The sequence below is a fragment of the Pristiophorus japonicus genome, chromosome 30 (genome assembly GCF_044704955.1).
Source record: "Pristiophorus japonicus isolate sPriJap1 chromosome 30, sPriJap1.hap1, whole genome shotgun sequence".
In the NCBI taxonomy this organism is placed as follows: Eukaryota; Metazoa; Chordata; class Chondrichthyes; family Pristiophoridae; genus Pristiophorus; species Pristiophorus japonicus.
The window spans coordinates 13,058,301-13,080,435 of NC_092006.1; the positions used below are offsets into that span (position 1 = coordinate 13,058,301).

Sequence of the window (22,135 nt, forward strand, 5' to 3'; positions counted from 1 at the left end):
GCCCCTCCGACATCGCGGCGCTCCCTCAGTACTGCCCCTCCGACAGCGCGGCGCTCCCTCAGTACTGCCCCTCCGACAGTGCGGCGCTCCCTCAGTACTGCCCCTCCGACAGTGCGGCGCTCCCTCAGTACTGCCCCTCCGACAGTGCGGCGCTCCCTCAGTACTGCCCCTCCGACAGTGCGGCGCTCCCTCAGTACTGCCCCTCCGACAGTGCGGCGCTCCCTCAGTACTGCCCCTCCGACAGTGCGGCGCTCCCTCAGTACTGCCCCTCCGACAGTGCCCCTCTCCCTCAGTACTGCCCCTCCGACAGTGCGGCGCTCCCTCAGTACCGCCCCTCCGACAGTGCAGCGCTCCCTCAGTACTGCCCCTCCGACAGTGCGGCGCTCCCTCAGTACTGCCCCTCCGACAGTGCGGCGCTCCCTCAGTACCGCCCCTCCGACAGTGCGGCACTCCCTCAGTACTGCCCCTCCGACAGTGCGGCGCTCCCTCAGTATTGCCCCTCCGACAGTGCGGCGCTCCCTCAGTACTGCCCCTCCGACAGTGCGACACTCCCTCAGTACTGCCCCTTCGACAGTGCGGCGCTCCCTCAGTACTGCCCCTCCGACAGTGGAGTGCTCCCTCAGTACTGTCCCTCCGTCAGTGCGGCGCTCCCTCAGTACTGCCCCTCCCAACAGTGCGGGGCTCCCTCAGTACTGCCCCTCCGACAGTGCGGCACTCCCTCAGTACTGCCCCTCCAACAGTGCGGCGCTCCCTCAGTACTGCCCCTCCGACAGTGCGGCACTCCCTCAGTACTGCCCCTCCGACAGTGCAGCACTGGGAGTGTCCCCCTAGATTGTTGTGCTCAACTCCCTGGAGTGGGACTTGATGCTACAACCCTCCTGACTCAGAGGCGAGAGTGCTGCCCACTGAGCCACAGCCAACACTATGATACTATTATCTCTCCCTGTGTTCACAAAACTGCAGCCATTGATTTGATCGAGGTGTTTAAGGTGATTAATGGATTCAATAGGATAGAGAGACACTGTTTCCTCTGGTGGGGGGAGTCCAGAACAAGGGGGCCTCACCTTAAAATTCGAGCCCGGCCGTTCAGGGGTGATGTCAGGGAGCACTTCTTCACACAAAGGGCCGTGGGAATCTGGAACTCTCTCCCCCAAAAAGCTGTCGATGCCGGGGGTCAATTGGAGCTTTCAAGACTGAGATCGCTAGATTTTTGTGAGATAAGGGTATTAAGGGTTAAGGAACCAAGGTGGGTAAATGGAGTTAAGATACAGATCAGCCCTGATCTGATTGAATGGTGGAATAGGCTCGAGGGGCTCAATGACCTCCTGTTCCTAATGTAATAGGTTTGAGGGGCTGAATGGCCTCCTCCTGTTCCTAATGTAACAGGCTCGAGCGGCTGAATGGCCTCCTCCTGTTCCTAATGTAACAGGCTCGAGGGGCTGAATGGCCTCTTGTACCTAATGTAACAGGCTCAAGGGGCTGAATGGCCTCCTCCTGTTCCTAATGTAACAGGCTCGAGGGGCTGAATGGCCTCCTCCTGTTCCTAATGTAACAGGCTCAGGGGGCTGAATGGCCTCCTCCTGTTCCTAATGTAACAGGCTCGAGGGGCTGAATGGGCCTCCTCCTGTTCCTGTGTAACAGGCTCAGGGGGCTGAATGGCCTCCTGTTCCTAATGTAACAGGCTCGAGGGGCTGAATGGGCCTCCTCCTGTTCCAAATGTAACAGGCTCGAGGGGCTGAATGGCCTCCTCCTGTTCCTAATGTAACAGGCTCAGGGGGCTGAATGGCCTCCTCCTGAGCCTAATGTAACATGCTCGAGGGGCTGAATGGCCTCCTCCTGTTCCTGTGTAACAGGCTCAGGGGGCTGAATGGCCTCCTGTTCCTAATGTAATTTGCTCGCGGGGCAAGTTGCCTCCTCCTGTGTTTGCAAGGGTTAAGCTGTGACCTGTCCTGTCTCTCTGATGCGACTGACTCCAGTCTTGCTGTCCTGTTCCTTGTTTACTTTGCAGAATCCATCATCTAACTTTGCGAAACAACCAAATCGACGATGCAGGAGCGAAGCTGATTGGAGCAGCGCTCTCCACCATTAAAAAATGTAACAAGACCTTGCTGTCGTTAACCCTCAGCTTCAATCACATCACCGATGAAGGAGCCATTTACATTGCAGACGTAAGCAAGAGAGTTTCTTCAAAAATCCCTTAATCGGCAGAGCTGGGACACTGCAGTCTCCGCACACACTCTCACACTCACACACTCTCACACTCACACACTCACACACTCACACACTCTCACACTCTCACACTCTCACACTCTCACACTCTCACACTCACACACTCTCACACTCACACACACACTCACACACACACTCACACACACACTCACACACACTCACACACTCACACACTCTCACACACACTCACACACACTCACACACACTCACACTCTCACACACTCTCACACACTCACACACGCACTCGTGCTCACACACTCACACACACACTCACACACACACTCACACACGCACTCACACACTCACACACTCACACACACTCACACACACACTCACTCACACTCACTCACACTAACACACACGCGCGCACGCACACACGCACACACACACACACACACACACACACTCTCGCACACACACTCGCGCACTCGCGCACACACACTCGCACACTCTCGCACACACACTCGCACACTCGCGCACACACACTCTCGCTCACACACTCTCGCTCACACACTCACACACTCTCTCACACACTCACACACACTCACACACACTCGCGCACACACACACTCTCACACACACACTCACACACACTCGCGCACACACACACTCTCACACACACACGTTCTCACACACACACATGTGGAAGGCCAGGGGTTTGGGAATTTTTTTTAAACCAGCAAAGGACGACTAAAAAAACAATAAAGAGAGAGAGGATGGATTATTAGAGTAAACTGGCAAGAAATATAAAAACGGATAGTAAGAGCTTCTACAGGGAGAAGAGTGGCTAAAGTAAACGTTGGTCCCTTAGAAGATGCGGCTGGGAATTAATAACGGGGGAATTAATAATGGAGAACAGGGAAATGGCAGAGACTTTGAACAAATATTTTGTATCGGTCTTCACGGTAGAGGACACTAAAAACATCCCAATAATGGATAATCAAAGGGCTATAGGGAGGGAGGAACTTAAAACAATCACTATCACTAAAGAAGAAGTACTCGGTAAAATAATGGGACTAAAGGTGGACAGTCCCCTGGACCTGACGGCCTGCATCCTAGGGTCTTAAAAGAAGTGGCTGCAGAGATAGTGGATGCATTGGTTGTAATCTACCAAAATTCCCTGGATTCTGGGGAGGTCCCAGCAGATTGGAAAACCGCAAATGTAACGCCCCTATTTTTAAAAAAAAGAGCAGACAAAAAACAGGAAACTATAGACCAGTTAGCCTAACATCTGTGGGTTGGGAAAATGCTGCCGTCCATTATTAAGGAAGCAGTAGCGGAACATTTGGAAAATCATTTTGCAGTCAAGCAGAGTTGGCATGGATTTATGAAGGGAAATCATGTTTGACAAATTTACTGGAGTTCTTTGAGGATGTAACGCACAGGGTGGATAAGGGGGAACCAGTGGATTTCCAGAAGGCATTCGATAAGGTGCCACATAAAAGGTTACTGTACAAGATAAGAGCTCACGAGGTTGGGGGTAATATATTAGAATGGATAGAGGATTGGCTAACTAACAGAAAACAGAGAGTCGGGATAAATGGGTTATTTTCCGGTTGGCAAACAGTAACTAGTGGGGTGGCACAGGGATCAGTGCTGGGTCCTCAACTATTTACAATCTATATTGATGACTTGGATGAAGGGACCGAAGGCCGTCCATTTAGAACTGAGATGAGGAGGAATTTCTTCTTTCAGAGGGTCGTAAATCCGTGGAATTCTCGGCCCCAGAGGGCTGTGGAGGCTGGGTCATTGAATATATTTAAGGTGGGATATACAAATTTTTGAACGATAACATAGTGAAGGGTTATGGGGAGCGGGCAGGGAAGTGGAGCTGAGTCCATGATCAGATCAGCCATGATCTTATTGAATGGCGAGCAGGCTCGAGGGGCCAAATGGCCGACTCCTGCTCCTATTTCTTAGTTTTTATGTTCTCACATGCATGCACGCACGCACGCACGCGTGCATACACACACACACACACACACACACACATACAAACCCCCCCCTCCCATCACCATCATAGGCAGTCCCTTGGAATCGAGGAAGACTTGCTTCCACTCTTAAAATTAGCCCTTAGGTGGCTGAACAGTCCAATACGAGAGCCACAGTCCCTGTCACAGGTGGGACAGACAGTGGTTGAGGGAAGGGGAGGGTGGGACTGGTTTGCCGCACGCTCCTTCCGCTGCCTGCGCTTGGTTTCTGCACGCTCTCGGCGACGAGACTCGAGGTGCTCAGCGCCCTCCCGGATGCACTTCCTCCACTTAGGGCGGACTGGTCTTTGGGCCAGGGACTCCCAGGTGTCAGTGGGAATGTTGCACTTTACCAGGGAGGCTTTGAGGGTGACCCTGTAACGTTTCCTCTGCCCACCTTTGGCTCGTTTACTGTGAAGGAGTTCCGAGTAGAGCGCTTGCTTTGGGAGTCTCGTGTCGGGCATGTGGACAATGTGGCCCTGCCCAGCGGAGCTGGTCGAGTGTGGTCAGTGCTTCGATGCTGGGGATGTTGGCCTGGTCGAGGACGCTAACGTTGGTGCGTCTGTCCTCCCAGGGGATTTGTTGGATCTTGCGGAGACATCGTTGGTGGTATTTCTCCAGCGACTTGAGGTGTCTACTGTACATGGTCCATGTCTCTGAGCCATACAGGAGGGCGGGTATTACTACAGCCCTGTAGACCATGGGCTTGGTGGTGGATTTGAGGGCCTGGTCTTCAAACACTCTTTTCCTCAGGTGGCCGAGGAAGCACAACCACCCAGACACACACTCACACACACTTCCCTGCAGACTCCTGACCTAAAAGTGCCTTGGGAAGTGAGTGCTTTATTTGCAAAGTACAGCGGGCTGAATTGATGAGTTTAAGCTGAGATGTGCGGAGATGGTTCACCAGCAACTTTCATTTTCTCCATCGCCACCCCCCCCCCCCCCCCCACAGGGCCTTCGATTGAATCGCACTCTACTGTGGCTCTCTCTGGCTTACAATCAAATCGGTGACAGAGGTGCCATAAAACTAGCAGAGGTGAGTGATCTGGGAGTGTGAGTGCAACGTGCACGGGAGTCTCCTCCCCTCCTCCCTGGGATATGGAGCTTGGGGAGTGTGTCGGGAGGGGGGTTGGGGATGTGAGTGGGGGGAGGGGGGGGTGGTCGGGAGTGTGGGTGTGAGTGGGGGGTGGGTATGGAGTGAGCGTGAACAGGTGGGGCGAAGGTGTGAGCGGGGGGTGTCGGGGGGGGGGGTGTAAGTGGGGGGGGGAGGGTTGGGAGTGTGGGTGTGAGTGGGGGGGGGGAGGGTTGGGAGTGTGGGTGTGAGTGGGGGGGTGGGGAGAGTGAGTGTGAGCGGGGGGGGGGGGCGAAGGTGTGAGCGGGGTTGTCGGGTGTGGGGGGGTGGTGTGGGTGTGAGCGGGGGGGGGTGGAGATGAGGGTCGGAGAGGGGGGTCGGAGGTGAGAGTGTGAGCGGTGGGGTCGGAGAGGGCGAAGGTGTCGGGGGGAGGGTGTCGGGGGGTGTGGGTGTAAGTGGGGGGGGGGGAGGGTTGGGAGTGTGGGTGTGAGTGGGGGGGTGGGGAGAGTAAGTGTGAGCGGGGGGGGGGGGGCGAAGGTGTGAGCGGGGGGGTCGGAGGGTGTGGGATGGGAGGGTGTGTGTGTGAGCGGGGGGGGGTGGAGATGAGGGTCTGAGAGGGGGGTCGGAGGTGAGAGTGTGAGCGGGGGGGTCGGAGGGTGTGGGATGGGAGGGTGTGTGTGTGAGCGGGGGGGGGTGGAGATGAGGGTCGGAGAGGGGGGTCGGAGGTGAGAGTGTGAGCGGGGGGGTCGGAGAGGGCGAAGGTGTGAGCGGGGGGTGTCGGGGGGGGGGGTGTCGGGGGGTGTGGGTGTAAGTGGGGGGGGGAGGGTTGGGAGTGTGGGTGTGAGTGGGGGGGTGTGTGTGTGAGCGGGGGGGGTGGAGATGAGGGTCTGAGAGGGGGGTCGGAGGTGAGAGTGTGAGCGGGGGGGTCGGAGGGGGTGAGCGGGGGGGGGTCGGAGGTGAGGGGGTCGGTGTGGGTGTCAGCGGAGGGGGCGTCGGGGATGGTGATATGAGCACGTGGGGTCGGGGGTGTGGGTGTGAGCGGGGGTGCGTTGGCAGTGTGGGTGTGAGCGGGGGGTCGGGGGTGTGGCCGATGGTGTGGGTGAGTAGGGGGGTGTTGGGTGGGTGTGAGCGGTGGCGAGGTTGTGAGCGAGGTGTGTGAGGTGGGTGTGTAGGGTGTGAGCGAGCGGTGAGTGGGGTCTGCTCCTCTGTAGGACACTCTGGGGCTGGTGAGCCCAGATCCTGTGCGGTGATAATACTCCGTGGTGTCATTTCCTCCTGTTAGAAACACACCTTTCCTCCTTCCCTGCAGGTTCTCGGTTCATTTGCACTGACCCATGAGGAGGTGGTGGAGAGGAGACTTCTTCACTTAGAGATGCATGAGATACCGAGATCGGTAAAGCTGATTCCATTCCACTCGCTGTTCACTAACACCTGACTGTGCGATAACCCGGATGTACTGTTACTCTCGCTTATATTTGTTCCTGGGATGTGGGCGTCGCTGGCAAGGCCACATTAACAGCCCATCAGTAACTCCCCCGAGACAGTGCTGCTGGCCATTCTGGGTTAGATAGACATATTTGTACACTTTCAAGTGTCTGTCACTGCTTGGTGCAGACCCTGTACATATTGTAGAGAATATTATGTGTATATTATGAAATAGTACCGATGCTGAGGATGTTGTGAATAGCACGTTTAGTGAGTTGGTCACACCTTCCACTGCTCTGCCTGATTGGGAATGGGTGACCATCAGGCAGAGCAGTGGAAGGAAGGTCGTGCAGGGGTCCCCTGCGGTCATCCCCCTCCAAAACAGATACACCGTTTTGGGTACTGTTGGGGGAGATGACTCATCAGGGGAAGGCAGCAGCAGCCAAGTTCATGGCACAGGAGGGTGGGAAAAAGTGTGGGCGAGCGATAGTGGGAGGAGATTCTATTGTAAGGGGAATAGATAGCAGTTTCTGCGGCCGCAACCGAGACTCCAGGATGGTATGTTGCCTCCCTGGTGCAAGGGTCAAGGATGTCTCGGAGCGGGTGCAAGACATTTTGAAGGGGGAGGGTGAACAGCCAGTTGTCGTGGTGCATATAGGTGCCAAGATTATAGACAAAAAACGGGATGAGGTCCTACAAGCTGAATTTAAGGAGTTAGGAGTCAAATTAAAAATTAGGACCTCCAAGGTAGTAATCTCAGGATTGCTACCAGTGCCACGTGCCAGTCAGAGTAGGAATCGCAGGATAGCTCAGATGAATACGTGGCTTGAGGAGTGGTGCAGAAGGGAGAGATTCAAATTCCTGGGACACTGGAACCGGTTCTGGGGGAGGTGGGACCAGTACAAACCGGACGGTCTGCACCTGGGCAGAACCGGAACCAATGTCCTAGGGGGAGTGTTTGCTCGTGCTGTTGGGGAGGAGTTAAACTAATATGGCAGGGGGATGGGAACCTATGCAGGGAGGGAGAGGGAAATAAAAGGGAGACAGAGGCAAAAGGTAGAAAGGAGAAAAGTAAAAGTGGAGGGCAGAGAAATCAAAGGCAAAAATCAAAAAGGGCCACATTACAGCAAAAATTCTAAAAGGACAAAGAGTGTTAAAAAAACAAGCCTGAAGGCTCTGTGTTGCAATGCAAGGAGTATTCGGAATAAGGTGGGTGAATTAACTGCGCAGAAAGCTGTTAATGGACGTGATGTAATTGGGATTACGGAGACATGGCTCCAGGGTGACCAAGGCTGGAAACTCAACATCCAGGGGTATTCAATATTCAGGAAGGATAGACAGAAAGGAAAAGGAGATGGGGTGGCATTGCTGGTTAAAGAGGAAATTAACTCAATACTAAGGAAAGACATTAGCTTGGATGATGTGGAATCTGTATGGGTAGAGCTGCGGAACAGCAAAGGGCAGAAAACACTAGTGGGAGTTGTGTACAGACCATCAAACAGTGTTCGTGAGGTTGCGCATCAAACAGGAAATTAGGGATGTGTGCAATAAAGGTACAGCAATTATCATGGGCGACTTTAATCTACATATTGATTGGGCTAACCAAACTGGTAGCAATATGGTGGAGGAGGATTTCCTGGAATGCATTAGGGATGGTTTTCAAGACCAATATGTCGAGGAACCAACAAGAGAGCAGGCCATCCAAAACTGGGTCTTGTGTAATAAGAACATAAGAACATAAGAATTAGGAACAGGAGTAGGCCATGTAGCCCCTCGAGCCTGCTCCGCCATTCAACAAGATCATGGCTGATCTGGCCGTGGACTCAGCTCCACTTACCTGCCCGCTCCCCGTAACCCTTAATTCCCTTCTTGGTTAAAAATCTATCTATCTTTGACTTGAAAACATTCAATGAGCTAGCCTCAACTGCTTCCTTGGGCAGAGAATTCCACAGATTCACAACCCTCTGGGAGAAGAAATTCCTTCTCAATTCGGTTTTAAATTGGCTCCTCCGTATTTTGAGGCTGTGCCCCCGAGTTCTAGTCTCCCCCACCAATGGAAACAACCTCTCTGCCTCTATCTTGTCTATCCCTTTCATGATTTTAAATGTTTCTATAAGATCACCCCTCATCCTTCTGAACTCCAAGGAGTAAAGACCCAGTCTACTCAATCTATCATCATAAGGTAACCCCCTCATCTCCGGAATCAGCCTCGTGAATCGTCTCTGTACCCCCTCCAAAGCTAGTATATCCTTCCTTAAGTAAGGTGACCAATACTGCACGCAGTACTCCAGGTGCGGCCTCACCAATACCCTGTACAGTTGCAGCAGGACCTCCCTGCTTTTGTACTCCATCCCTCTCGCAATGAAGGCCAACATTCCATTCGCCTTCCTGATTAACTGCTGCACCTGCAAACTAACCTTTTGGGATTCATGCACAAGGATGGGAGACTGCCTGGGAATACCAGGTGCAGTAGGCTTTATAGGCCGCATGGCCTAATGGATAAGGCGTTGGACTTCCATTCTAACTGCGAAGTTATCAGAAGTTTGCAGGTTCGAGTCCTGCCGTGGTCAACTGAGCTTGTTGCATGAAATTTTCACTATTCATCGGGGACTTGGCCTGGAGGATGGTGCATGGAGCAGTGCCGTGCAACAAATTTTTAAGCCGGTTCACGGACTCCCAGGCCGCCTGCAATTTCTGCGGTCTGGAGGAGTCCGTGTTCCATATTTTTATTGAGTGCACGAGGTTGCAGCCCCTGTTCCATTATTTGAAGGGGCTGCTCCTGAAATTCTGGCTGCACTTCAGTCCCACTCTCCTGATCTTTGGGCACCCTGTGCGGAGGGGAGCGGGTAGGTCCGAAGGCCTCCTCGTAGGACTGCTCCTGGGCACGGCCAAGGGTGCCATCAGCCGGTCCAGGCAGGAGGGGGTCGTTCAACCTGACTGCCTGCCTCTCTTCCGCTCTTACATCCGAGCCAGGGTGTCCCTGGAGATGGAGCACGCGGTGTCCACCGGTACGCTCGCGGCCTTCCGCGAGAGGTGGGCACCGGAGGGACTGGAGTGCATCATCACGCCCGGCAACCAAATTTTAATTTGATTTTACGTTTTAAAGTTTAATTTGTTTTAATTGCCGGTGCTTTTAGTGTCCCCCTCCCCTTTTATAGGGGTCACTTGGAAAAAAAATTGAATTCTGTGCCACAAAAAAAAAATGGCATTGTAAATGTTGGTGTTTCCCCCAGATCGGGGGGCACGGTTTAATGTTTTTTTTTCCCTAAAAGAGTTTCATGCACAAGGACCCCCAGGTCCCTCTGCACCGCAGCATGTTGTAATTTCTCCCCATTCAAATAATATTCCCTTTTACTGTTTTTTTTCCCCAAGGTGGATGACCTCACACTTTCCGACATTGTATTCCATCTGCCAAACCTTAGCTCATTCGCTTAACCTATCCAAATCTCCTTGCAGCCTCTCTGTGTCCTCTACACAACCCGCTTTCCCACTAATCTTCGTGTCATCTGCAAATTTTGTTGCACTACACTCTGTCCCCTCTTCTAGGTCATCTATGTATATTGTAAACAGTTGTGGTCCCAGCACTGATCCCTGTGGCACACCACTAACCACTGATTTCCAACCGGAAAAGGACCCATTTATCCCGACTCTCTGCTTTCTGTTAGCCAGCCAATTCTCGATCCATGCTAATACATTTCCTCTGACTCCGCGTACCTTTATCTTCTGCAGTAACCTTTTGTGTGGCACCTTATCGAATGCCTTTTGGAAATCTAAATACACCACATCCATCAGTACACCTCTATCCACCATGCTCGTTATATCCTCAAAGAATTCCAGTAAGTTAGTTAAACATGATTTCCCCTTCATGAATCCATGCTGCGTCTGCTTGATTGCACCATTTCTATCTAGATGTCCCGCTATTTCTTCCTTAATGATAGTTTCAAGCATTTTCCCCACTACAGATGTTAAACTAACCGGCCTATAGTTACCTGCCTTTTGGCTGCCCCCTTTTTTAAACAGAGGTGTTACATTAGCAGCTCTCCAATCCGCTGGTACCTCCCCAGAGTCCAGAGAATTTTGGTAGATTATAACGAATGCATCTGCTATAACTTCCGCCATCTCTTTTAATACCCTGGGATGGATTTCATCAGGACCAGGGAACTTGTCTACCTTCAGTCCCATTAGCCTGTCCAGCACTACCCCCCTAGTGATAGTGATTGTCTCAAGGTCCTCCCTTCCCACATTCCTGTGGCCTGCAAATTTTGGCATGGTTTTTGTGTCTTCCACTGTGAAGACGGAAGCAAAATAATTGTTTAAGGTCTCAGCCATTTCCACATTTCCCATTATTAAATCCCCCTTTTCATCTTCTAAGGGACCAACATTTACTTTAGTCACTCTAATGAGAGAGGATTAATTAGCAATCTTGTTGTGCGATCCCCCTTGGAGAAGAGTGACCATAATATGGTAGAATTCTTCATTACGATGGAGAGTGACACAGTTAATTCAGAGATTAGGGTCCTGAACTTAAAGAAAGGTAACTTCGATGGTATGAGACGTGAATTGGCTAGGATAGACTGGCGAATGATACTAAAAGGGTTGATGGTGGATAGGTAATGGCAGACATTTCTAGATCACATGGATGAACTTCAACAATTGTACATCCCTGTCTGGAGTAAAAATAAAACGGGGAAGGTGGCTCAACCGTGGCTAACAAGGGAAATTAGGGATAGTGTTAAATCCAAGGAAGAGGCATATAAATTGGCCAGAAAAAGCAGCAAACCTGAGGACTGGGAGAAATTTAGAATTCAGCAGAGGAGGACAAAGGGTTTAATTAGGAGGGGGAAAATAGAGTATGAGAGGAAGCTTGCCGGGAACATAAAAACTGACTGCAAAAGCTTCTATAGATATGTGAAGAGAAAATGATTAGTGAAGACAAATGTAGGTCCCTTGCGGTTAGAATCAGGAGAATTTATAATAGGGAACAAAGAAATGGCAGAACAATTGAACAAATACTTTGGTTCTGTCTTCACTAAGGAAGACACAAATAACCTTCCGGAAATACTAGGGGACCGAGGGTCTAGCGAGAAGGAGGAACTGAAGGAAATCCTTCTTAGTCAGGAAATTGTGTTCGGGAAATTGATGGGATTGAAGGCCGATAAATCCCTGGGGCCTGATAGTCTGCATCCCAGAGTACTTAAGGAAGTGGCCCTAGAAATAGTGGATGCATTGGTGATCATTTTCCAACATTCTGTAGACTCTGGATCAGTTCCTATGGATTGGAGGGTAGCTAATGTAACACCACTTTTTAAAAAAGGAGGGAGAGAGAAAACATGGAATTGTAGACCGGTTAGCCTGACATCGGTGGTGGAGAAAATGTTGGAATCAATTATTAAAGATGAAATAGCAGCACATTTGGAAAGCAGTGACAGGATCGGTCCAAGTCAGCATGGATTTATGAAAGGGAAATCATGCTTGACAAATCTTCTAGAATTTTTTGAGGATGCAACTAGTAGAGTGGACAAGGGAGAACCAGTGGATGTGGTGTATTTGGACTTTCCAAAGGCTTTTGACAAGGTCCCACTCAAGAGATTAGTGTGCAAAATTAAAGCACATGGTATTGGGGGTAATGTATTGACGTGGATAGAGAACTGGTTGGCAGACAGGAAGCAGAGAGTGGGAATAACGGGTCCTTTTCAGAATGGCAGGCAGTGACTAGTGGGGTACCGCAAGGTTCAGTGCTGGGGCCCCAGCTCTTTACAATATACATTAATGATTTAGATGAAGGAATTGAATGTAATATCTCCAAGTTTGCAGATGACACTAAGCTGGGTGGCAGTGTGAGCTGTGAGGAGGATGCTAAGAGGCTGCAGGGTGACTTGGACAGGTTAGGTGAGCGGGCAAATGCATGGCAGATGCAGTATAATGTGGATAAATGTGAGGTTATCCACTTTGGTGGCAAAAACAGGGAAGCAGAATATTATCTGAATGATAGATTAGGAAAAGGGGAGGTGCAACGAGACCTGGGTGTCATGGTACATCAGTCATTGAAAGTTGGCATGCAGGTACAGCAGGCGGTGAAGAAGGCAAATGGCATGTTGGCCTTCATAGCTAGGGGATTTGAATATAGGAGCAGGGAGGTCTTACTGCAGTTGTACAGGGCCTTGGTGAGGCCTCACCTGGAATATTGTGTTCAGTTTTGGTCTCCTAATCTGAGAAAGGACATTCTTGCTATTGAGGGAGTGCAGCAAAGGCTCACCAGACTGATTCCCGGGATGGCAGGACTAACATATGAAGAAAGACTGGATCGACTCGGCTTATATTCATTGGAATTTAGAAGAATGAGAGGTGATCTCATAGAAACATATAAAATTCTGATGGGATTGGACAGGTTCGATGCAGGAAGAATGTTCCCGATGTTGGGGAAGTCCAGAACCAGGGGTCACAGTCTAAGGATAAGGGGTAAACCATTTAGGACTGAGATGAGGAGAAACTTCTTCACTCAGAGAATTGTGAACCTGTGGAATTCTCTACCACAGAAAGTTGTTGAGGCCAGTTCATTAGATATATTCAAAATGGAGTTAAATGTAGCTCTTACTGCTAATGGGATCAAGGGGTATGGAGAGAAAGCAGGAATGGGGTACTGAAGTTGCATGATCAGCCATGATCATATTGAATGGTGGTGCAGGCTCGCAGGGCCGAATGGCCTACTCTTGCACTTATTTTCTGTGTTTCTATGTTTCTATGTACCCTTGTGTGTGTGTGTGTGTGTAGAACAGTAACTGTGTGCGTGTGTGTGTATGTGTTTTTCGAACAGTAACCCTGTGTGTGTATATGGAACAGTAACTGTGTGTATGTGGTGTGTGTGTATATAGAACAGTAACCGTGTGTGTGTGTGTGTATATAGAACAATAACCCTGTGTGTGTGTGTGTAGAACAGTAACTGTGTGTGTGTGTGTGGATATATAGAACAGTAACCGTGTGTGTTTGTGTATATCGAACAGTAACCGTGTGTGTGTGTGTGTATATATAGAACAGTAACCCTGTGTGTGTATATATAGAACAGTAACCCTGTGTGTGTATATATAGAACAGTAACCCTGTGTGTGTATATATAGAACAGTAACCGTGTGTGTGTGTGTGTGTGTGTGTGTGTGTGTGTGTGTGTGTGTGTGTGTGTAGAACAGTAACCCTGTGTATGTGTGTGTGTAGAACAGTAACCCTGTGTATGTGTGTGTGTAGAACAGTAACCCTGTGTGTGTGTGTGTGTAGAACAGTAACCCTGTGTGTGTGTGTGTGTAGAACAGTAACCCTGTGTGTGTGTAGAACAGTAACACTGTGTTTGTGTGTGTAGAACAGTAACACTGTGTTTGTGTGTGTGTAGAACAGTAACACTGTGTTTGTGTGTGTGTGTGTAGAACAGTAACACTGTGTTTGTGTGTGTGTAGAACAGTAACCCTGCGTGTGTGTGTGTGTAGAACAGTAACCCTGCGTGTGTGTGTGTGTGTGTGTAGAACAGTAACCCTGCGTGTGTGTGTGTGTGTGTGTGTGTAGAACAGTAACTCTGTGTGTGTAACAGTAACCTTGTGTGTGTGTGTGGAACAGTAACACTGTGTGTGTGTCGAACAGTAACTCTGTGTGGGTGTGTGTGTGTGTGTCGAACAGTAACTCTGTGTGGGTGTGTGTGGGTGTGTCGAACAGTAACTCTGTGTGGGTGTGTAGAACAGTAACACTGTGTTTGTGTGTGTGTGTAGAACAGTAACCCTGCGTGTGTGTGTGTGTGTGTGTAACAGTAACCCTGTGTGTGTGTGTAGAACAGTAACCCTGCGTATGTGTGTGTGTGTGTAGAACAGTAACCCTGCGTGTGTGTGTGTGTGTGTGTAGAACAGTAACCCTGTGTGTGTGTGTGTGTGTAGAACAGTAACCCTGTGTGTGTGTGTGTGTGGAACAGTAACTGTGTGTGTGTGTGTAGAACAGTAACCCTGTGTGTGTGTGTGTAGAACAGTAACTGTGTGTGTGTAGAACAGTAACCCTGTGTGTGTGTGTAGACCAGTAACCCTGTGTGTGTGCGCAGAACAGTAACCCTGTGTGTGTGTAGAACAGTAACCCTGTGTGTGTGTGTGTGTGTGTGTGTATATAGAACAATAACCCTGTGTGTGTGTGTGTGTGTGTGTGTGTGTGTGCGCAGAACAGTAACCCTGTGTGTGTGTAGAACAGTAACCCTGTGTGTGTGTGTGTGTAGAGAACAGTAACCCTGTGTGTGTGTGTAGAACAGTAACCGTGTGTGTCGAACAGTAACCATGTGTGGGTGTGTAGAACAGTAACCCTGTGTGTGTGTGTGTGTGTGTGTGTGTAGAACAGTCACCCTGTGTGTGTGTGTGTGTGTGTGTGTGCGCGTCTGTGTGTGTTTAGAACAGTAACACTGTGTGTATGTGTTTAGAACAGTAACACTGTGTTTGTGTGTGTGTAGAACAGTAACCCTGCGTGTGTGTGTGTGTGTGTGTAGAACAGTAACCCTGTGTGTGTGTGTGTGTGTGTGTGTGTGTAGAACAGTAACCCTGTGTGTGTGTGTGTATATAGAACAGTAACCGTGTGTGTGCGCGCAGAACAGTAACCCTGTGTGTGTGTAGAACAGTAACCCTGTGTGTGTGTGTGTGTGTGTGTGTGTGTGTGTGTAGAACAGTAACCCTGTGTGTGTGTGTAGAACAGTAACCCTGTGTGTGTGTGTAGAACAGTAACCGTGTGTGTGTGTGTCGAACAGTAACCCTGTGTGGGTGTGTAGAACAGTAACCCTGTGTGTGTGTGTGTGTAGAACAGTCACCCTGTGTGTGTGTGTGTGTGTGTGTAGAACAGTAACCCTGTGTGTGTGTGTGTGTTTAGAACAGTAACACTGTGTTTGTGTGTGTGTAGAACAGTAACCCTGCGTGTGTGTGTGTGTGTGTGTGTGTGTAGAACAGTAACCCTGTGTGTGTAGAACAGTAACACTGTGTTTGTGTGTGTGTAGAACAGTAACCCTGTGTGTGTGTGTGTAGAACAGTATCCCTGTGTGTGTGTGTAGAACAGTAACCCTGTGTTGTGTAGAACAGTAACCCTGTGTTTGTGTGTGTGTAGAACAGTAACCCTGTGTGTGTGTAACAGTAACCCTGTGTGTGTGTGTAGAACAGTAACCGTGTGCGTGTGTGTCTGTATGTGTGTCTGTAGAACAGTAACCCTGTGTGTGTGTGTGTGTGTAGAACAGTAACCCTGTGTGTGTGTGTGTGTAGAACAGTAACCCTGTGTGTCTGTGTGTAGAACAGGAACACTGTGTGTGTAGAACAGTAACCCTGTGTGTGGAACAGTAACCGTGTGCGTGTGTGTAGAACAGTCACCCTGCGTGTGTGTGTGTGTGTAGCACAGTAACTCTGTCTGTGTGTGTGTGTGTGTGTGTAGAACAGTAACCCTGTGTGTAGTAGAACAGTAACCCTGTGTGTATGTGTGTAACCCTGTATGTATTACAGAACAGGAACCTCTATCTCTGTGAATTTGATGTCATTGTTCGGTTACTCTTTTTGTCTCGCTCCCCAGCCACTATTCTCCAAACGCCCGGATTCAAAGAGTGATCGCAGCAGCAACAGCCAGTTTGGCAGCAGCACCAACATGGACAAAGGGGACAAATCCCAGAAAAGTACCAAGACTTTGTCCAAGAAGAAGGATAAGGTAGAGATATAATTGTTGTGCTATCCAGCCCTGCCCGTAACTGGGGGCAGCAGATATCTCACTGCGCTGCCCAGACGCAAGGTTTATAGTCGACATAAGTTTACAGTAAGTCACTTCCAGCTGTGTGCGGAGCTTTGTGGAACGTCTCTGGTAAATCATTCCATCCATCCAGGAATCAACACTGTCCCTTGGACTCTCCGGTCCCACGACGATGTAACTAGGGTCAGGTCACATCCTTTGTTACCATCCTCACACCAAATAGTCCACGCTCATCATTTCAGTCTCTTTTTTTTTTCCTCTAAAGTGTAGAAATGCATCATCATACCCATTACATGCCCAGTTAGAAAGAGCTTGCCTTTCTATAACAACAGCAACTTGCATTTATACAGCGTCTCGAACATAGTAAAACAACGCAATATCTTTCACAGGAGCGATTATCAGACAAAATTTGACACCGAGCTACACAAGGAGATAATAAGGCAGGTGACTTGGTCAAAGAGGTCGGTTTTAAGGAGCATCTTAAAGGAGGAGAGAGAGGCGGAGAGGTTTAGGGAGGGAGTTCCAGAGCTTGGGGCCCAGGCAGCTGAAGGTGATGGTGGAGCGATGGAAATCGGGGGGTGGGCAAGAGGCCGAAATTGAAGGAGTACAGAGATCTCGGAGGGTTGTGGTGCTGGAGGAGGTTACAGAGATAGGGAGGGGTGTAGGGGCTGGAGGAGGTTACAGAGAGAGGGAAGGGTGTAGGGGTTGGAGGAGGTTACAGAGATCGGGAGAAGCGAGGTCATGGTGGGATTTTAAAACAAGGATGAGAATTTTCAAATCGAGACGTTGCTTAACCGGGAGCCAATGTAGAATAGCGAGCACAGGGGGGGTGATGGGTGAGCACGACTTGGTGCGAGTTAGGTCACGGGGGCAGCGAGCACAGGGGGTGATGGGTGAGCGGGACTCGGTGCGAGTTAGGTCACGGGGGCAGTGAGCACGGGGGGTGATGGGTGAGTGGGACTCGGTGCGAGTTAGGTCACGGGGGCAGCGAGCACAGGGGGTGATGGGTGAGCGGCACTCGGTGCGAGTTAGGTCACGGGGGCAGCGAGCACAGGGGGGGTGATGGGTGAGCGGGACTTGGTGTGAGTTAGGACACGGGGCAGCGAGCACAGGGGGTGATGGGTGAGCGGGACTCGGTGTGAGTTAGGACACGGGGCAGTGAGCACAGGGGGTGATGGGTAAGTGGGACTCGGTGCGAGTTAGGACACGGACAGCAGCGTTTTGAATCACCTCAAGTTTACGTAGGGTAGAATGTGGGAAGCCAGCAAGGAGTGCATTGTGATAGTCAAGTCTAGAGTCAACAAAGGCACGGATGAGGGTTTCAGCAGCGGATGAGCCGAGGCAGGGACGGAGACGGGCGATGTTACGGGGGTGGAAATAGGTGGTCTTAATTATGCTGCGGATATGGGGCCGGTAGCTCTCTTCAGGGTCAGATATGACGTCGAGGTTGCAAACAGTCTGGATCAGCCTCAGACAATTGCCAGGGAGCGAGCTGGAGTTGGTGCCAAGGGAACAGAGTTTGTGATTTCGGTCTTCCCAATATTTAATTGTAGAAAATTTCTGCTCATCCAGTACTGGATGACGGACAAGCAGTTGACAATTCAGAGACTGTGGAGGGGTCGCGAGAAGTGGTGGTTGTTATGTATGTAAACCTGTATATACTATGCCTAACCACCAGAGGTCTTATCCCCTGGATTCCCAAGGGATCCCACAATCCCTTGGGTGCACCTGTATATAAGGAGGCCTCATAGGCTGGAGAGGCACTCTGAGATCTGTAATAAAGGAATACGGTCACACCTTTGAGCTTGCAGTATCTAGTCTGACACTTTATTCAAGACATAACAACTGGCGACGAGATACAAATGACGAACCCCACCGCAACAATGAAGAGAACAGTGGGCGCCTGGAGAAATTTTCGGAGGGAGATGATTGTGAAACCTTCGTGGAGCGACTCGACCAATATTTCGTGGCCAACGAGCTGGAAGGAGAAGCGAACGCTGCCAAATGAAGGGGCACCAATGTATGGCCTCATGAAAAATCTGCTTGCTCCAGCGAAACCCACAGACAAGTCGTACGATGAGTTATGCACACTGCTCCGAGAGCATCTAAACCCGAAGGAAAGTGTTCTGATGGCAAGGTATCGGTTCTACATGTACAAGAGGTCTGAAGGCCAGCGAGCTATGTCGCCGAGCTAAGGCACCTTACAGGACATTGTGAATTTGAAGGACACTTGGAGCACATGCTTTGTACTTGGCATTGGCTATAAAATAATACTTCGCAAACTTTTGACTGTAGAGACCCCAACCTTGAGTAAAGCCATAGCGATAGCCCAGTTGTTTATCGCCACTAGTGATAATACCAAACAAATTTCTCAGCACACGAGTGCAGCTGTAAGTACTGTGAACAAAGTAACGTTGTTTTTAAATCGAAATGTACATGGCAGGACTTCGACGCCTGCAGCTGCACTTCCTCAGATGACTCCGAGTCCACCATCAAGGGTGGTGAATGCAAGGCCATTAACACCTTGTTGGCGCTGCGGGGGTGATCATCGATTCCATTCATGCTACTTCAAAGGGTACGTTTGCAAGGGCTGTGGAACAATGGGACACCTCCAATGTATGTGCAGGCGAGCTGCTAATCCTGCAAACCACCATGTTGCAGAGGAGGACAGATCCATGGTGAATCACGACGAACCAGAGTCTCAGACAGAGGAGGCCGAGGTATATGGGGTGCACACATTTACCACAAAGTTTCCCCCAATAATGCTGAAGTTTGAATTAAATGGACTCCCGGTGTCCATGGAGCTCGACATGGGCGCAAGCCAGTCCATAATGAACAAAAAAGACTTTCGATAAATTGTGGTGCAGCAACGCCTCAAGGCCAGTCCTGACTCCATTTCGTACTAAACTGAGAACTTATGCAAAGGAACTGATTCCCGTAATCGGCAGTGTTACCAGAAAGGTCTCCAAGGATGGAGCGGTGCACGAGTTACCACTCTGGGTGGTACCGGGCGATGGCCCCATGCTGTTTGGCAGGAGCTGGCCGGTAAAGATACGCTGGAACTGGGACGACGTCCGAGCGCTTTTGTCCGTCGACGACACCGTGTGTACCCAGGTCCTAAGCAAGTTCTCCTCGCTGTTCGAACCAGCAAAAGTGCAGATCTGGGAGCGCGACCCACCCATCACAAGGCGAGAGCGGTACCTTACATGATGAGAGAGAGGGTGGAGATCGAGCTGGACAGGCTGCAACGAGAGGGCATCATTTCGCCGATCAAATTCAATGAGTGGGCCAGACCGATTGTTCCAGTCCTCAAGGGAGACGGCACTGTCAGAATCTCTGGTGATTACAAAGTAACTATCAATCGTTTCTCACTGCAGGATCAATACCCACTACCAAAGGCAGACAACCTATTTGCAACGCTAGCGGGAGGAAAAACGTTCACGAAGCTGGACTTGACCTCGGCCTACATGACGCAGGAGCTGGAGGAATCATCGAAAGGCCTCACCTGCATCAACACACACAAAGGTCTTTTCGTTTACAACAGATGCCCGTTTGGGATTCGATCGCCTGCGGCGATATTCTAGAGGAACATGGAAAGCTGGCTGAAGTCGGTCCCGCCCACCGTGGTCTTCTAGGACGACATCTTGGTTACAGGTCGGGACACTGTCGAACACCTGCAGAACCTGGAGGAGGTTCTTAGTCGGCTTAATCATGTGGGGCTCAGGCTAAAACGCTCAAAGTGCGTTTCCTGGTGCCTGAAGTGGAGTTCCTGGGGAGAAGAATCGCGGCGGACGGCATCAGGCCCACCGATTCGAAGACTGAGGCAATCGAGAACGCACCGAGCCCACAGAACGTGATGGAGCTGCGGTCATTTCTAGGACTCCTGAACTATTTTGGTAACTTCTTACCGGGTCTTAGCACATTGTTAGAACCCCTGCACTCTTTACTGCGAAAAGGAGATGAATGGGTATGGGGTAAAAGCCAAGAAAATGCCTTTGAGAAAGCTAGGAAGCCGTGATGTTCAAACAAATTGCTTGTGTTGTACGATCCATGTAAACGTTTGGTACTGGCATGTGATGTGTCGTCGTACGGGGTCGGGTGTGTATTGCAACAAGCTAATGAATTTGGGAAATTGCAACCGGTTGCTTATACATCCAAAAGTCTATCTAAGGCCGAGAGGGTCTACAGTATGATCGAAAAAGAAGCGTTGGCATGTGTTTACGGGGCAAAGAAAATGCATCAATATCTGTTCGGGCTCAAATTTGAATTGGAAACTGACTATAAGCCGCTTATATTCCTCTTTTCTAAAAGCAAGGGGATAAATACGAATGCATCGGCCCGCATCCAGAGATGGGCGCTCACGTTGTCCGCATACAACTACACCATCCACCACAGGCCAGGCCAGGCACAGAAAACTGTGCCGATGCTCCCAGTAGGCTGCCATTGCCCACCACGGGGGTGGAGATGGCACAGACTGCAGATTTAGTTATGGTAATGGAAGCATTCGAGAGTGAGCAATCACCTGTTACCGCCCGACAGATTAGAACCTGGACGAGCCAGGACCCTTTACTGTCCTTAGTAAAAAACTGTGTGCTCCACGGGAGTTGGTCTAGTGTCCCGTTAGAGATGCAGAAATAAATAAAGCCATACCAGTGGCGCAAAGATGAAATGTCTATACAAGCAGACTGCCTCCTATGGGGTAATCGGGTAGTTGTGCCAAAAAAGAGCAGGGACACTTTCATTAGTGATCTCCACAGCACCCACCAGGCATCGTAATGATGAAAGCGATAGCCAGATCCCACGTGTGGTGGCCCGATATCAATGCAGACTTAGAGTCCTGTGTTCACAGATGTAATACATGTTCCCAGTTAAGCAATGCACCCAGGGAGGCGTCAGTAAGTTTATGGTCCTGGCCCTCCAAACCATGGTCCAGGGTCCATGTCGACTATGCCTGCCCATTCTTGGGAAAAATGTTTTTAGTGGTTGTTGATGCGTACTCCAAGTGGATTGAATGTGTGATAATGTCGGCAAGCATGTCCGCTGCCACCATTGAAAGCCTACGGGCCATGTTTACCATGCATGGCCTGCCTGATGTCCTTGTAAGTGACTGGGCTATGCTTTACCAGTGCCGAGTTCAAGGAGTTCATGACCCGCAATGGGATCAAACATGTCACATCTGCCCCGTTTAAACCAGCGTCCAACAGTCAGGCGGAACGAGTATTTCAAACAATCAAGCAGAGCTTGAAACATAGAAACATAGAAAATCGGCTATTCGGCACTTCGAGCCTGCACCACCATTCAATAAGATCATGGCTGATCATTCACCTCAGTACCCCCTTCCTGCTTTCTCTCCATACCCCTTGATCCCTTTAGCCGTAAGGACCATATCTAACTCCCTCTTGAATATATCTAACGAACTGCCCTCAACAACTTTCTGTGGTAGAGAATTCCACAGGTTCACAATTCTCTGAGTGAAGAAGTTTCTCCTCATCTCGGTCCTAAATGGCTTACCCCTTATCCTTAGACTGTGACCCCTGGTTCTGGACTTCCCCAACATCGGGAACGTTCTTCCTGCATCTAACCTGTCCAGTCCCGTCAGAATTTTATATGCTTCTATCAGATCCCCTCTCATCCTTCTAAACTCCAGTGTATAAAGGTCCAGTCGATCCAGCCTCTCCTCATATGTCAATCCTGCCATCCCGGGA

The 22,135-nt window shown here is 50.2% G+C and overlaps 1 protein-coding gene across 1 annotated transcript in view; it reads left to right on the forward strand.

The window, feature by feature from the left end:
- lrrc71 (leucine rich repeat containing 71) overlaps window positions 1-22,135 on the forward strand; it is a 138,345-nt gene that overhangs the window by 99,782 nt on the left and 16,428 nt on the right. Inside the window, exons 9-12 of the mRNA XM_070868495.1 lie at window positions 2,009-2,168; window positions 5,155-5,238; window positions 6,584-6,667; window positions 16,260-16,391. Coding sequence (XP_070724596.1) covers window positions 2,009-2,168; window positions 5,155-5,238; window positions 6,584-6,667; window positions 16,260-16,391 — 460 coding nt within the window. The remainder of the gene's footprint in view (window positions 1-2,008; window positions 2,169-5,154; window positions 5,239-6,583; window positions 6,668-16,259; window positions 16,392-22,135) is intronic.